The 14,061-nt window shown below is 42.3% G+C and overlaps 2 protein-coding genes across 3 annotated transcripts; both read left to right on the top strand.

The window, feature by feature from the left end:
* The first annotated feature begins 1,754 nt into the window (after window positions 1-1,754).
* Window positions 1,755-7,001, top strand: LOC133915967 (3beta-hydroxysteroid-dehydrogenase/decarboxylase-like). 2 transcript variants are annotated; one of them, XR_009909428.1, is made up of 12 exons: window positions 1,755-2,185; window positions 3,260-3,349; window positions 3,602-3,735; window positions 3,825-3,995; window positions 4,393-4,515; window positions 4,617-4,696; window positions 5,412-5,610; window positions 5,689-5,785; window positions 5,862-6,036; window positions 6,230-6,334; window positions 6,481-6,547; window positions 6,643-6,716. XR_009909428.1 is itself a non-coding variant. In XM_062359409.1 (12 exons), the coding sequence occupies exons 1-12, from the start codon at window positions 1,945-1,947 to the stop codon at window positions 6,777-6,779; spliced, it is 1,671 nt and encodes a 556-aa protein (XP_062215393.1). In that variant the 5' UTR covers window positions 1,756-1,944; the 3' UTR covers window positions 6,780-7,001. The 2 variants fall into 2 exon arrangements, 1 of the variants encoding a protein (XP_062215393.1); XM_062359409.1 differs by having other exon boundaries at window positions 1,756-2,185; window positions 6,178-6,334; window positions 6,643-7,001.
* An 889-nt stretch (window positions 7,002-7,890) lies between these two features.
* Window positions 7,891-13,617, top strand: LOC133915966 (uncharacterized). The gene is made up of 6 exons (XM_062359408.1): window positions 7,891-8,348; window positions 8,446-8,553; window positions 12,210-12,377; window positions 12,453-12,624; window positions 13,131-13,204; window positions 13,303-13,617. The coding sequence occupies exons 1-6, from the start codon at window positions 8,028-8,030 to the stop codon at window positions 13,390-13,392; spliced, it is 933 nt and encodes a 310-aa protein (XP_062215392.1). The 5' UTR covers window positions 7,891-8,027; the 3' UTR covers window positions 13,393-13,617.
* Window positions 13,618-14,061: the final 444 nt, after the last annotated feature.

Genomic DNA, 14,061 nt, shown 5'->3' with positions numbered 1-14,061 from the left:
TGTTTACCACATATTGAATTTGCTTACAATAGGTCGGTACACTCCACCACCAAGGTAAGTCTGTTCCAGGTAGTGTATGGATTTAATCACCATGCTCCTATTAATTTACTATTTTTGTCTACTTTTGAAAGACTTACTTTAGATGCTAAGAAACATGTTGAATTTATTCTTAAGTTATATGAAACCACTGAAAAGAATGTAGAGAGCATGACTGAAATGTATAGGATTGCTGAAAGTAAAGATAGGAAGGAAATAAAATTTGAACCAGGTGATTTAATTTAGTTGTATTTGAGGAAGGATAGATTTCTAAAACTAAGAAAATCAAAATTGATGTCTAGAACTGATGGACTATTTAGGATAATTGAGAAAATCAATGACAATGCATACACATTAGACCTAACTGTAGATTTTATGGTTAGTCCCACATTTAACATTTCAGATCTGAAGTCCTACTTGGGAGAAGAAGAAGGAGAGCTTGAGTCGAGGATGACTCCAATTTAAGAGGGGGAGAATGATGAGCTCATAGCTCCTTCGGATACGATCAGTACTGCTAATAATCCTCAAATTATATAATATCCAATTACAAGAGCATGTGCACGATAATTAGACTATCATGTGAACTTGTTTCTCGCTGTTCATGCTTCCTTTGATGGATTCCTACTAAATTCTTATAATATTGTATTACTTAGGAACATGGGAGAAGCATCACAATCTTACCCGAAAGTCACCCATCGAAGAAAAAGTCTACTCTTACTCGAGGCTGAGCTCTAGTCGTGTTTGTGGTCAAAGTCATGGTTGTAGTCGAGTCGCAGGATAACACATCAGTAAAACGGATATAACTCTCTCATACAAAGTCTGTTTTAGGCAATCTTGGATATTTTGGAAAGCTTACGATGAGCTATTTCCAATGGATATGAGCTCGACTAAATATTCTTTATAGTTTAGTCAGAGTCAAAGAAATAAGGTGTTGCGCCACCGTTTTGGACCTAGTTGGGTCTTGTAATCGTGTCGGGGTCGAAATCCAGGTTGTGTACGCCTCTTTCTATGGCTGCACAACCCTAAGTTGACCTCCTCACGTCATCCCTATATATACACAATAGCCGTCGTAGTTTATGCTCGAGTTTAACTTAGATTATTCTGTTTTAGACAGTTTCGTTGTTTATCGGTTTGTTGAACTTCAACTCGAGTGCTTCATTGGTAATTAGCAATATTCAGATTGCATCTACATGTTCTTGCTTGTGTTCTCGATTCGCTTGCAGGAAAAACCTTGTTGGCGAGGTCAAACACGTCTTGGCACAGTTGATAACACGGAGTAGTGGTGTAGTGGTTGCGAAGGTTCTCAATCTGTATTGATCGGAGCTTTTGGACCATTAACGTCAAAACTCCACTAATCAACTTATCATAATACCTTCGGAATATTGGACAAACGCACATCACCCTCCCCTTTAAACGTCATCGGTCCTTAAAAAATATAGGATTATTAGGACATAACTCGTTCAACTACTGTGGCACAGATGAATGTCGTAGGTTAATGGATATTTGTCTATGTAATTTACTCCATCCATTTGTTGATCAAAACTTACTAAGTTTGACTATTTTCAAATCAAAATACATCAAATAAAGTGGAAAGAGGGAGTATTTATTTTTCTGGGTCTCTATGTATGGGAATACATTTTTTCCATGTTTAATATAGTTGCAGCAAAAAGAAAAAAATGCTCTCGAGGGGAGTCGTCCCTCCTTTGGGTTCACACAAATGGGTGGACTGGGAGAACAGAGAAATATGCAGCCGCCGCTGACAAACTGGGCCCACCAGACTGGAAGGCTCGCACGCCGGAAACGCGGCAGATCGGATCGCAGGTCACCCACCCACGGCGGGCTCGGCAGATAGCTGCGCAGCGTCTGTCTGTGTGTCTCGTTTTATCCGCCTCGAATCCTCCTCCGACGATGGAGGCGACTGGAGGCGGCGGGAGGTTGTGCGTTGTGACGGGCGGGCGCGGCTTCGCGGCGAGGCACCTGGTGACGATGCTGCTCCGCTCCGGCGAGTGGCGGGTGCGCGTGGCCGACCTGCCCCCCGCCATCACACTCGACCGCGAGGAGGAGGAGGGGATCCTCGGCGCCGCGCTCCGCGAAGGACAGGCCGCCTACGCCTCCGCCGACCTCCGCGACAAGGCCCAGGTCGCCAGAGGTGTGTGGTGTCTCCCGTTTCCCTTCCCAGATCGTTAGGTGGGGTAGGATTAGAGGCGATGCGGTTGCGGTGCTCGACCTATCCGTCGTGTGGGTGTGGGATACGGAGATCCCTCCAATTCGAGAAGCGGATCGGTCGGTGTCAGATTATCAGGGTTGCTTTATAAATTGAATGAACTAGTGGCGGGCAACATGATTTAGTTTGCAATGGCGTTGTTTGCCTCATGCCATCTTCGTTTAGTTTGATACTTCCGTATTCTTTGACTAATCTTTGATAAACACCTATGTACATCGTTACATTGATAGATGTAGTGTTGATCCCACTGTTGCCAAACACTTTTAGCTTCACCTTGTGTATGTCGCTGGATGTGTGGTCTGTTTAGTTGTATGATGGCTTAGTGCTTGGTTTAGTATCGGATAATTCTCCACCCTTTGATAATGTGGAACTTATGAGTTGTTCCCGGGGTCACCTGTGTGATACTGTGATATGGATTTAAGTTGTGGTACAAACTAGGAATCTATTTCTGACATTTGGGCCACGAACTTGATGTTTTCTAGTTTTGTGAATCCTGGTTAGCCTAAAGGATATAATTGGACGGATATGCTGATGTGGGAAGGGCATTGAATTGTTTCCTTTTTTTTCTGTTCCACAAATGGAACATCTCATACTGCTAGTGAGGGGAATTTTTGCACTGGCTCAGTATGATATTGAAGTATGCAAACAAGAACCAGTTAATTAATGTTGTAAGTGTAAATTTATCATGTTACTGCTTTATTGCCTACACTTTTAAAAAGTTCACATGTGATGCTGAGCATCCCATGGATAAAATTTAATATGCGCTGGATGTCCCTTCATTTTTGTCAATTGTTTAACTTTCAGATGGCTCCCTGTTAGTTGTGGTTGTCTGGGTACTTCTTGCATGATTATGAAACCACACGATGCCATCCTGATGCTTCTCTGCTTTAACTATAAGTTGATTCTTGTATGGAAAAGTTTGATCCCATTAATGAATTCGATTAATTAGTGTGTACAGCCTTTGTTTTTATGTCTATTGCATGTGTTCTTTGTCTGCAGCTTTTGAGGGGGCAGAAGTAGTTTTCCATATGGCTGCTCCAGATTCATCCATCAACAACTTCCAGCTTCATTATTCAGTCAATGTTGAGGGTTAGTACTGCTAACTAGTGTGCCAGCCAGCTTTGGTTCCTACTTCCTAAGCATTCGTGTTCGAGAAAAAAAAAACTTCCTAAGTACTCACCACACTGACTTTTGTTTATGAGATGAGAACAAATTGATGCATGTTCTTGTTGTCGATATGTGTTAGTAACAATGGAAGATTTGTCAAATTATTTTTATTATTTTGGTTGCTTACTATGGTAAACTTTGTTCATGTAATGATTTGTATTATACACTTCACAGGAACGAAGAATGTCATTGATGCTTGTATCCGTTGCAAGGTGAAGAGACTCATTTACACTAGTTCACCGAGTGTAGTGTTTGATGGAGTTCATGAAATTTTTAATGCTGATGAATCAATGCCTTACCCAGATAAGGTCTGTTTTCATTTGTATTACAGTCTTTTGGTTTGTCATTGGCTCACATTTATTGCCATCTTTCCTGACACGATGTTTTCTTACTCCAGTTTAATGATTCATATTCAGAAACGAAGGCAGATGCGGAAAAACTGGTTATCAGGGCTAATAATAGGGAAGGGCTTCTTACTTGTTGTATACGCCCAAGCAGCATTTTTGGCCCTGGTGATAAGCTACTGGTTCCTTCTTTGGTTGCTGCTGCAAGGGCAGGAAAGTCCAAAGTAAGAATACATGTCTGTGCACTTCAGTATGCTAAGTTTAGAATTCATGAGTTTAATCTCCATGTTGATGATCACTTGTTGATATTGACAACTCCCATATGATAGATTTGTTATGAATAGCACTTGATTGTATTGAATAGCCCCTTGGACAATATATAGAGTACATGAGTGCAATCTAGGAATAGGAAAAGGACTCTAATACTGTATAGGAAAAGGATTCCTTAACAAGTCAGAATGCCATTTGTGTTAATTAGTCGCAGAAACCATGAGAAAATAACTTTATGGATGGTGAATTACTTTTTTTACCCTTATTTATATTTCAGAGAAGCTTCATGCGGAACTTTTTATTTTTAATACTTCCTAGAAAAACATGATCTGCTTGTACTTTCCTATGCAGTACATTATTGGTGATGGGAGCAACTACTATGATTTCACCTATGTGGAAAATGTGGCATATGGCCATGTGTGTGCAGAGAAAACTCTATCATCTGAAGATGGTGCAAAGATTGCCGCTGGAAAAGTAAGGATATTTCTTAACATCTCAGCTACTGGGAAACTAAGGATCTTGCTTAACATCTTACTTTTAAGATTCATTGATACTATTTTGTGTTTCTTTTCCAGACCTATTTCATAACAAATATGGAGCCTATAAAATTCTGGGAGTTCATGTCATTGATTCTAGAAGGTCTTGGATATGAAAGGTATTCATGTTTCCAATACAAACTGCCTTCCATTTTGTTAAATTTACATTACGTGAATTGTGAAACATTGTGGAATGTTCAGTGACTGTTCTTCAGCAGACTATATCTTAATATTTTAGGTTGTCACTTCTCATTGGCCCCATGTAGAATGTTCATTTAGTACTTGCCAAATATGTGATAAATGACTTCTCGCATAACTAGAAAGCTCATCCAATCATATCTTTACCTCAAAGGTTCAAACCATGGTGTTTGATAATATTTCTCCCCACTAAATGTATCCTGCTTCATGTTCATTGGATGACTCCTGTAGGTTTAGAAATGATTATGTAGTAATCTCTATTTGAATTTCATATTAAGCTCTTGGCTGCTAACTTATGAGCGTGTCAAGTCGAGATGATTTCCGTCACTTTCGTCCTTAGTTTAATATCGAGTGTTATCTTTTGAATTCAGAGAATTTATCTGTTAAGAGATACTGAGAGAAATCATTTCAGCTGTTCTCTGACATCTCCTGAATATTTGTGCTACCGAAGTCAGCTTAGCTGTTATCTCAGATGTTTACTTGATGGACTTACCTTTACTGCGCCCTTCCATGTTACATATATGGTACAATCTATGAAAAAGTTTGAGGATGAGGAGTGAGGAGTCAAGGTTCTGTTTTATGTCTATTTGAGCAGGTCAGTAACCAACATACTAATGTGCTAGAACTTGGTTGCAGGCCTTCGATAAAAATACCTGTCTCTGTTATGATGCCGGTGGCTCATGTCGTAGAATGGACTTATAAGAAATTTGCTCAGTATGGAATGAAAGTTCCTCAGCTGACACCTTCAAGGATCAGGCTGCTCTCATGTAACAGGACATTCAGGTGCTCAAGAGCAAAAGATCAGCTTGGTTATGAACCCATTGTGTCACTTAAGGTATTTATCTATATCCTTTAGTGTCATTGTGCTGCCTACTTCCACAATAAGTAATTGATCACCTATTTTAAAATTCAGGATGGACTGAAGAGAACAATAGAGTCATATCCCCATCTACAAGCTCGGAACCAAAGGAGTATATCGAAGGCTTCAATTTTCCTTGGGAACGGAAATCGTATGAATTTCTCTTTTTCTATCTCATCAATTCGTCCACTGTTGAAATGCTTATCAATTCATCTATTTATATGCAGTTGCAAAAACAGTACTTTGGGAAGATAAGAAGCAAACGGTGACAGTGCTACTACTATTGGCCATCATCTACTACCACTTATTTACATGTGGTTACACCTTCATCACTGCAATGGCCAAGCTTTTCTCATTGACTGCACTGTTCTTATTCATTCATGGCATGATACCGGCGAATGTGTACGGTCGTCTATTATCCTCTCTTTTGTTGAATGTATCTGCTATCAGATGGCTGACCACCATTTTGGTCTTATGTTCATCGAGCATTTCGTTGAGGATTCTAATCTACTAGATCATGATTTTTGGATAATACTTTTCCAGCTTCGGCCACAAGGTTGAGAAACTTGAGGCCTCAAATTTTCACATCACACAGGTGGAGGCCCATAATATTGCTCATTCCATCAGCTCGTGGTGGAACTCTTTAGGTGGCATGCTACGATCTCTTTGCAGAGGAAATGATTGGCCACTGTTTTTCAAGGCATGCCTAGCCCTGCTTCTGTGTGATACGTAGAGTTTTTTTTATTACATGCTTTATGGTTCACGTTCTAAATGCTTTGATGCATATTGATTCTTGTCATAGTTTTATTTGTTAAAATGTCATTGACATTCCTTCGCTTCTGCCAGGTGGTATTCTTCCTACTGGTTGCCAGCATCCTTAGTTCTATGTCTTCACAGGCTGCATTTAAAATAGGTAACGGAAAAATGTCACGCTTCCCTTAAATCCTACCATACAAGCGACATGAACACATGACTGATGGTGTGAGAAATTTCCCATGTCAACAATAGGTATTGCTCTGATTTTCATAGGCTTTAAAGCATATGAGAAATGGGAAGACACCATCGACAGCCTGGTGGGTGACGCTTGCTCAATTGTTCTGCACTTTGGTTCTACCACGAAATCATCTAGCCAGAAACAAATGTAGATTTAGAGCTTGCAGACAACCAATTGCTTCATTTAGTGATAGTGTCTTCAGTTTCAGCTATTTCTGGTTTTCCTTCACCTGAACGTTCTCTGTATTATTTTATTGATGTAGAATTGGCTAAATGCTCATATGGAAGTTTTTAGACTTTTTCCAGCGGGCAGTTGATGTACTGTATGAAATTTGTACAATTTCGCTGTTTTTTGAGAGGTTCTTTTCCCTTTACATTGTTTGGCAGATGAATGTGTATCGCTATAGGTTGGACGGGTGGGTGCATACTGCAATGAGTTTGGTGACAGACTAGGTTTTTATTCTGCTAAAACTTACACCATGCTGAATTAGACCATCCTTAATCGATTCTCGTGATGAAAGGGGTTTTTATTCCTTTCGACGTTTTAATAGTTTTCTTTTACGGTTTTCGTTACGAAAAGATATTTAAGGTTATTTTTTTTAGGATAAGATTCTAATTTCTTCGAAGAGAAGTTGTTAGAGTTGAAAGAAAATAAAGGAAATAGGAATAGAGAGAGAAATCAGAAAAAGAACGAAATAAAAAAAATATAGTTGGATGGTCTTACTCATTTCTTTTATGGTTGGCTGTCTGGGTTACAGCAGTGCGGCATGAATGTCCGTGTGATTGTGATCCGTGCTCCAATCGCGAACGGGCAAATGCTGCTCGGGAGCGTGCGAGTTCAGATCCTAATGTTTGCTCAACCGATGCTGGCAGACCGATGACAACGTAATATGCAAGTCTTATACAGAATACTTGCAGTGAATTTTACGAAAGAAATGAAAGAAGGTAAGTGTGGTCCGATTCAAATTCAGAGCGTTAGTAAATGGTTAACCAGTTCTTGAGCTTGTCTCCAATACTCGACAGCTTAATCGAACAAAGCTTTTGCAAGATCCGAATCACCCTGTAGACTGGCATGTAGCAGAACATGGGAGTGTCACTTAGAATCGTTGATCTGGTCTTGTTGGTAGAGAATTTCTTTTCTTTTCTTTCTTTTTTGATTTTTGAAAAAAAAAACGGTGAAGCATGGAACGACCTCCGCCGATTTCGTCTTACACGTCGAGCAAGCGCTCAGAAAGCCACGTGTTCCCGCGGTACGTGGCATGCCTGGGAGCGGCTCAGCGGCAGACGGACCACCTCTGCCGTCCGTTGGCCAGCGTGCGGCGGAAGATCCTGCTGCCCTCCCCTCCCCTCACCAGTTGACATCCCACGCTCGCCGCCGAACACCTCGCGTGTCGCCCCCAATGGCCTCCTCCCTCGCCGCTCGCCGCCTCCTTGCCCGCGCCGCCGCCGCGCGCCGCGCCCTACCCTTCGCCTCCCCGCAACCCCCTGTCCCCGCGGTGACTGCCCGCCGTTTCTCCGCGGGCGCCTCGCCCCCACCGCCACCGCCGCCGAAGCCCGTCGCCGAGCCACCCAAGTCGGAGGGCGAGGGTGCCTCCTCTACCACTGGTGCAAGAGGGGACCATCGCTCTTCTCCGGGAGCCGCGGCGGGGGCGCGCCGCCAGGGGGGTGCCGGCTACGAGGAGGAGCAGGAGAAGGTCCTCCGCGCGTCGCTACTCCACGTGGTTGCGTTTCGAATCCCCTCCTCCAAACCTGCTTCCATTTTTCTGTGCGTTCTATTATCAAAATTTTTATTTGGGAGGTCTTTTGTTTTTCCTGTAGCCGCGGATGGGGTGGAGCGAGTCTGCCATGATCGCGGGGGCGAGGGACGTCGGCGTCTCGCCGGCCATCGTCGGCGCGTTCCCAAGGAAGGAGGCTGCCCTCGTTGAGGTAGCATTACTTTAAATCGACAGTCGTTGTGTTGTCAGATTCTTGTCTCACTTTCGATGGGGTGATCGCAGTGTTCGTCCCAAGAAAAGAATCTTTTAGAATGTTAGATTTTTTAGGAGAGACATAGTAAAATGGTGCATGGTTCACTAAAGGTAGGCCGCACATTGGTTGGGTTGGAAGCTGATGCGGCCATTATTGTTATTTGGAGGGGTGATTGTATTTGCACGCTCAAATGTATGGTCTGTTATTGTGCTGCCATTTTGTATGCCTGCACTGATAGGAATTGTACATTTACACACCCAAGATGTCGTTATACAGGAGTGTTTCAAAAAGTGGCGGCAGGGTAGCGCCTAGCGTGTAACACTGATTCACCGATAGGTGGGCTAGACGGTGATTAAATGCTAGGCAGGAGGGTGGCACCTAGGCGAGCTAGGAAGCCAACTTTTGAAACAGTGTCAGATCCGGAGTGTTTTAGTTCTAAAACAGGATATCGTGTCATTGTTGTTGTTTGGAATCTAGCGAAAGGGGCCTTACATTAACTAAGGCCCATCTGATACAGTTCTTTTGTACTTAAATTGGCCACACTTGGGGCTCAGTGTGTTCGGATTACATGTGTTATTAGAATTTAGTACAGATTGAGTTTCTTTACTTTGTTATTGTGTTGTCTAGTATCCCATGCTTACTTGAACATTTTCGTTTTATGTGATGAGCTCAATATTTTGAGTAGCGAATATTAGTCAACTGATTATGGAAGCATGAGTCATGGTCATTCTAGTTGGGGTGGTTTTGTTATTGTGCTCGAAGCATAGGTAGTAAGGCGTCGCCTAATGGTCGCCGATGGTCACTGCAGCCTTCAACTCACCTAATTGTCTTGTGACGTCCGCATTGTCAAGCATGGCGTCACCAAAGTGTCACCTTATCACGTCGCAACGCCGTATTGTGCAAGGCGGGCGCTGCGAGGTCAAAGGAGCGCACGTAGGGAAAAAACAGAGAGCGCGTGCTGAAAAAGAAAAAAGAGAGGCAGAGTGCGCGAGGGAACACCAGAAGACCAAATCACGCGCCGCCATCACTCTATAAGATCAAATCCGCCGTCACCATCTCCCACTGCCTCCACTGCTCCAGTCCAGCATGTCGCCGCCGTCGCCTCCCCAGTCCCCACCTCTGCTCCACGCTCCAGTCCAGCACACCTCCTGCCCTTCTCTGCCTTCCGCCGGTCCACCGCTGTCATCTCCTACCCTCCTATGCTCAGTCCACCGGTCCACTGTCTCCTCCCCAGTCCACTGACTACTCTTGTCGCACCCTCCTCTGCTCAGTCCGTGGCCTACCGGATCTGTGCTCTACTCCCCTACTTGCCTGCTTTTCCCTCGTGGACTCCTCCACAACTCCTCCATCTGTTGCAGCCGTCCTCTTTGACAATCGACCGGGGACTCCTCCGTAGACTGCAGCGGCGCAGCTCCTCTTCCACTGTTGACTGGTACTTGCTCCTCCATTCCTTCTGGTACTGCTTGTGTGCTTTGCTCTACTGCCTGTACTGCTTGCATGCTTCTGTTTGCCTACAGTTTTCTTGTACATTCATGTCATGTGAGTATGATGTCACCTTGCCTCACGCCATACTCGCCTAAAAGGTGTGAAGGTAGTCAGGCGCCTCGCCTCGCCTTACCACCATAATAACTATGGCTGGAAGGCTACACACTGTCATTTTGGATTTGATTCACAATGGCACTAGCTGGTTCTATTGTTATTCACGATTTCTCGTCGATATTAGTCATGTTTCATCCAAAACATTTCTAGGCGGATTTTTCCTGTATGCCTTATGTGAGCTGGGGCATTATCTTTGAGGATGTGTCAACCCACAGATAGGGCAATAGTCCTGACTAACTTTTATTTTTGTTGCATCTGGAATTGTGTATTTTCTGTACCCAGAATATCTCCATTTCATTTTTAATTTAAAATCTTAGTCCCAACAATCTAGCTGTTGGCTTTGTCCTTGATACCGTGAGGACGAGATGTCTGCTTATTATAGTGAATTCTGAAACTTCTGCAGTTCGCTTTTAGTATGATATTTGTGTACTAACAAAATGGCTGTTGGCTTTATCCATGATATCTGATATTGTAAGTTGGCGAGGTTACAATTGCTTGGTTTGTATGGAACTACAGAAGGATTCTTTTCATTGTACAGTTGGATTTGGCAAAACTCACTGATCTTCTGTTGAACAGCTGTATGGTTTCAAATTCGTTCATCTTTTAGGTCAGGATCTGGGAAATAACTTGTGGAGTTTAGCTGATGATTATTGAAAACCATCAGTTAGCAGTCATCTGAAAATACATGGCAATGCATACATGTGTGTGGATATGCCTCTAGTGGATTACTGAAGAGCATTGGGGCAACTACAAAATATAATCTAAGTGGAGGGAGGGAGACTCTCTTCGTAAACAGTTTTACTGGTGGGGCAGAAAAATGTTGAAACCAACTTAAGAAATGAGGTGTTAAGTGGACAGCAACACACTTACTCTTTTTTAGGAGCATTTGAAGGGAAACTAGAAAATAAAATTGAAGCCTGCATCTTTTAGAAAATCGGATGACACCTTGCGCAAATTTATGCTTCGACACCCTTCCTGCCTAACCATTGCAAACAGCTCAATTTTCACCTTCTAGGATGTGCCATCAGCTCCTCTTATATAATTGCCTCTGCCTCCAACTTGTTAAGGTCCTCTCTGTTGGAACTTCGATAACATTGAGCGAACTTGTGTCACTGGAATCCCTGGATACTACTACTGCCATAGGAACCCTGCTTGTTATCGTCCCTGCAACTTTAGACTTGCTTCAGAGCATACCCTTTTTTTTATTCCTGTTTTGATTCCGGTCAATCCATTTCAGCCACACAGTATTCACATGTGGTGTCAGCTATGGATTTCATACACAATATCCTGACTCTTTATTGGCAATAATGTTCATACTGGCGTGAGCTACTTTCTTGTGTTCAAGTTGTGTATAGATAACAAACACTGTGTAGTTTGTTCATTGACCTGAAAAGGGGCTGCAGGTGAAGACAAGTATCTTTAGGGTGTACCTTGGAAGAGAACAACAAAGGGGAAGAAATAGAGGCAAACAAACAGATGAGAGCCATAGAGTAGGAGGAATAAGAAAAGATAAAAGAGGAATGAAAAGACAAACATAAAATTGAATAGGGGGAAGTTCACATTTCAGCCTATTTGTGGATCACTAGTTTCCCATAAAGAAAGGGGGACTAATTGTTGATCCCTCTGATTGATCAATAAATTGGATGACAGATGTATCAGGGGATGGACTAATTACTACTACAAATACCTCTTCGTACAATATTACTGAAAACAAGTTTGTTGGTGAATTTGAAACTGTCCTATTTGTGATAGGTGAATGTGTAGAAACTCAACCTCCTCAACCCAGTCGATGAGTAAATCCTTGCTCTCTTTAGGTGACCCCTTTCTATAGCCTTGTGCAGAGTACATTTTTCGCAATCAAACTAGACTTCTTATTGTACTCCATTGAAATGCATAAATGGCATTGATATCGCTCGAGTAAAATATATTAGAAAAACCTTGGGATGTCTGAAGTGAAATGCGTGCTTCTCTACTAAAATGTGCCCATGCTGATTAGCTTTCATATTACTATGTAGTTTTTCATGGATAACTGCCTTCAACAACTGATGGATCACATTGATGCTGGAGAGGGAGAGCAGTTGAAGAACTTGATACTGAGTGAGAGGCTCTCGAAACTTGTCCGGATGAGGCTGGAAATGCAGGCACCATATATATCAAAGTGGCCTCAGGCACTGAGTATCCAGGTGCTCCATTGTCTTCTCCTTTTTGCTTATTTAAATCGCATATTTTTACATATCTAGCTATATTCTGTTTGACAGTCTCAACCAGCAAACGTCTCAACAAGCTTAAAGCAGCGAGCTATCCTGGTTGACGAGATTTGGCATGCTGCTGGAGATGCTGGATCTGATATTGATTGGTATGTGAAACGTACTGTTCTTGGTGGTATCTACTCAACATCGGAGGTGTATATGTTGACAGACAATTCTCCAGGTTTGCACTTTTCTTAAGCACTCTATAATACTTTCCGGTTCATGTTATAGTAGAAATTGTTGACCAACTTTACCAATGAAAACAATTGTCCAGGTTTTTAAAGCACTCAAGTTTAAAAGGTTATAGAACTCTCAAGCTGCGACTATCAGAGTCAAATTACTCTGATTTTGTTTTAAACAAAAAATATGATAAACCATCTGCATTCTTAAGCTCTATATTAGTTTCCGATTCATACTACTTCTGACTACAATTTGACAGGAAGCATTGAATTGAAAATGTTTCCATGGTAGGCTAAGTAAGCAAGCAACAAGTGGTTAAGAATGCAGATAACAGAAAGTATATTGTATGTTGACTACGTTGTACTTAAGTAATTAGCTTCCATTTACTGCTTTCTGAATTCCGAGTGCATTGATACTCTGGAAGTGTCCATGCTGTAGTAGTGTTTGGATAGTCGATTTGGGTCTAGACTTCTGTTACTGTTTCTCATTTACTTTGTTACTTAGCAGAGTTTCGTGATACATGGACATTTGTGAACCGCCGTATCAAGGATGCTCTTGATCTTCAGAAAACGTTTCAAGAGGTAGCATATTACATGCGCAAATTGCACTATTCAAACTGTGAACTCCCATCTCCTCTGTAGTGGTATTAACCTGCTGAATTGAAACAATTTCTCCACAGGCCGCATATCTAGCTGAAGCCGTGGGAGCAGGCATGGGTGGCTCCGTGCAGGGTGTCCTGAATAGAATTTTTCAGAAAGGACGGGCATGAACTAGTTCTTTGCAGGTTGCATTGGATACTTTTCATTCTCAATGGCTCCATCATCACTTTCTGTTTACCAGTTGTCAATTTGGCATGTTCGAGGCAAATAAAGGAAATTGTGTTCCTGGTTACGTTAGGATTTGGTGGCTATGTATATAACTGCTTTTTCAAATGAACGTTGTCAGATCGCTTAGTCCAATCCACATGCTTGCAGGGGCGTGAACTTATCTATTTGATCAGCTGAGTGAATAGTACCGCGTGATTCCAAAGCATACGTATTCTAACAACCTGGTTAAAAATTATACTTTGATTATGTGTGATCCGAGTTTGCTACTGGCATTTTCTTGTATAGTACGATTTCCGTCAATAAAGAAAAACTAAAAGATCACAACTCCTTAATGGGAGACATAATGCCAGTATATTATTGGAGTGATTACTAATAATTTGCATCGCGTGTTTCAGTCAACACTCAACAATCATCATTCTACTCCTCATTCCTTGCATATTACTCCGACCAAATTACAATTGCCTCACCTTCGTCCCTGGCGTTAGGGCTTCAGCTTCGTCCATAACGCTAGGGCTTGGGTGAACACCGTTCCCTGAACTCACGCCAAACCTTGACATTGTCTCGTGCCACTGGTGATCGTCGCCAAAGTTGACATTCGGAGCATGAATACC

Source organism: Phragmites australis, chromosome 4, assembly GCF_958298935.1.
Source record: "Phragmites australis chromosome 4, lpPhrAust1.1, whole genome shotgun sequence".
Lineage (NCBI taxonomy): Eukaryota > Viridiplantae > Streptophyta > Magnoliopsida > Poales > Poaceae > Phragmites > Phragmites australis.
Note: the sequence above shows the minus strand (reverse complement) of the source record. Positions and strands in the feature narration are given on the sequence as shown.

What these genes read in the sequence shown, in the direction of transcription:
- LOC133915967 (XM_062359409.1), top strand. Translation starts at nt 1,945, where the DNA reads ATGGAGGCGACTGGAGGCGGCGGGAGGTTGTGCGTTGTGACGGGCGGG. An exon ending in CAAGGCCCAGGTCGCCAGAG is followed by an intron (nt 2,186 to 3,259) that starts GTGTGTGGTGTC and finishes CTTTGTCTGCAG; the next exon opens with CTTTTGAGGGGGCAGAAGTA. An exon ending in CAAAGATTGCCGCTGGAAAA is followed by an intron (nt 4,516 to 4,616) that starts GTAAGGATATTT and finishes TTTCTTTTCCAG; the next exon opens with ACCTATTTCATAACAAATAT.
- LOC133915966 (XM_062359408.1), top strand. Translation starts at nt 8,028, where the DNA reads ATGGCCTCCTCCCTCGCCGCTCGCCGCCTCCTTGCCCGCGCCGCCGCC. An exon ending in GTTGACAGACAATTCTCCAG is followed by an intron (nt 12,625 to 13,130) that starts GTTTGCACTTTT and finishes GTTACTTAGCAG; the next exon opens with AGTTTCGTGATACATGGACA. An exon ending in TTCAGAAAACGTTTCAAGAG is followed by an intron (nt 13,205 to 13,302) that starts GTAGCATATTAC and finishes ATTTCTCCACAG; the next exon opens with GCCGCATATCTAGCTGAAGC.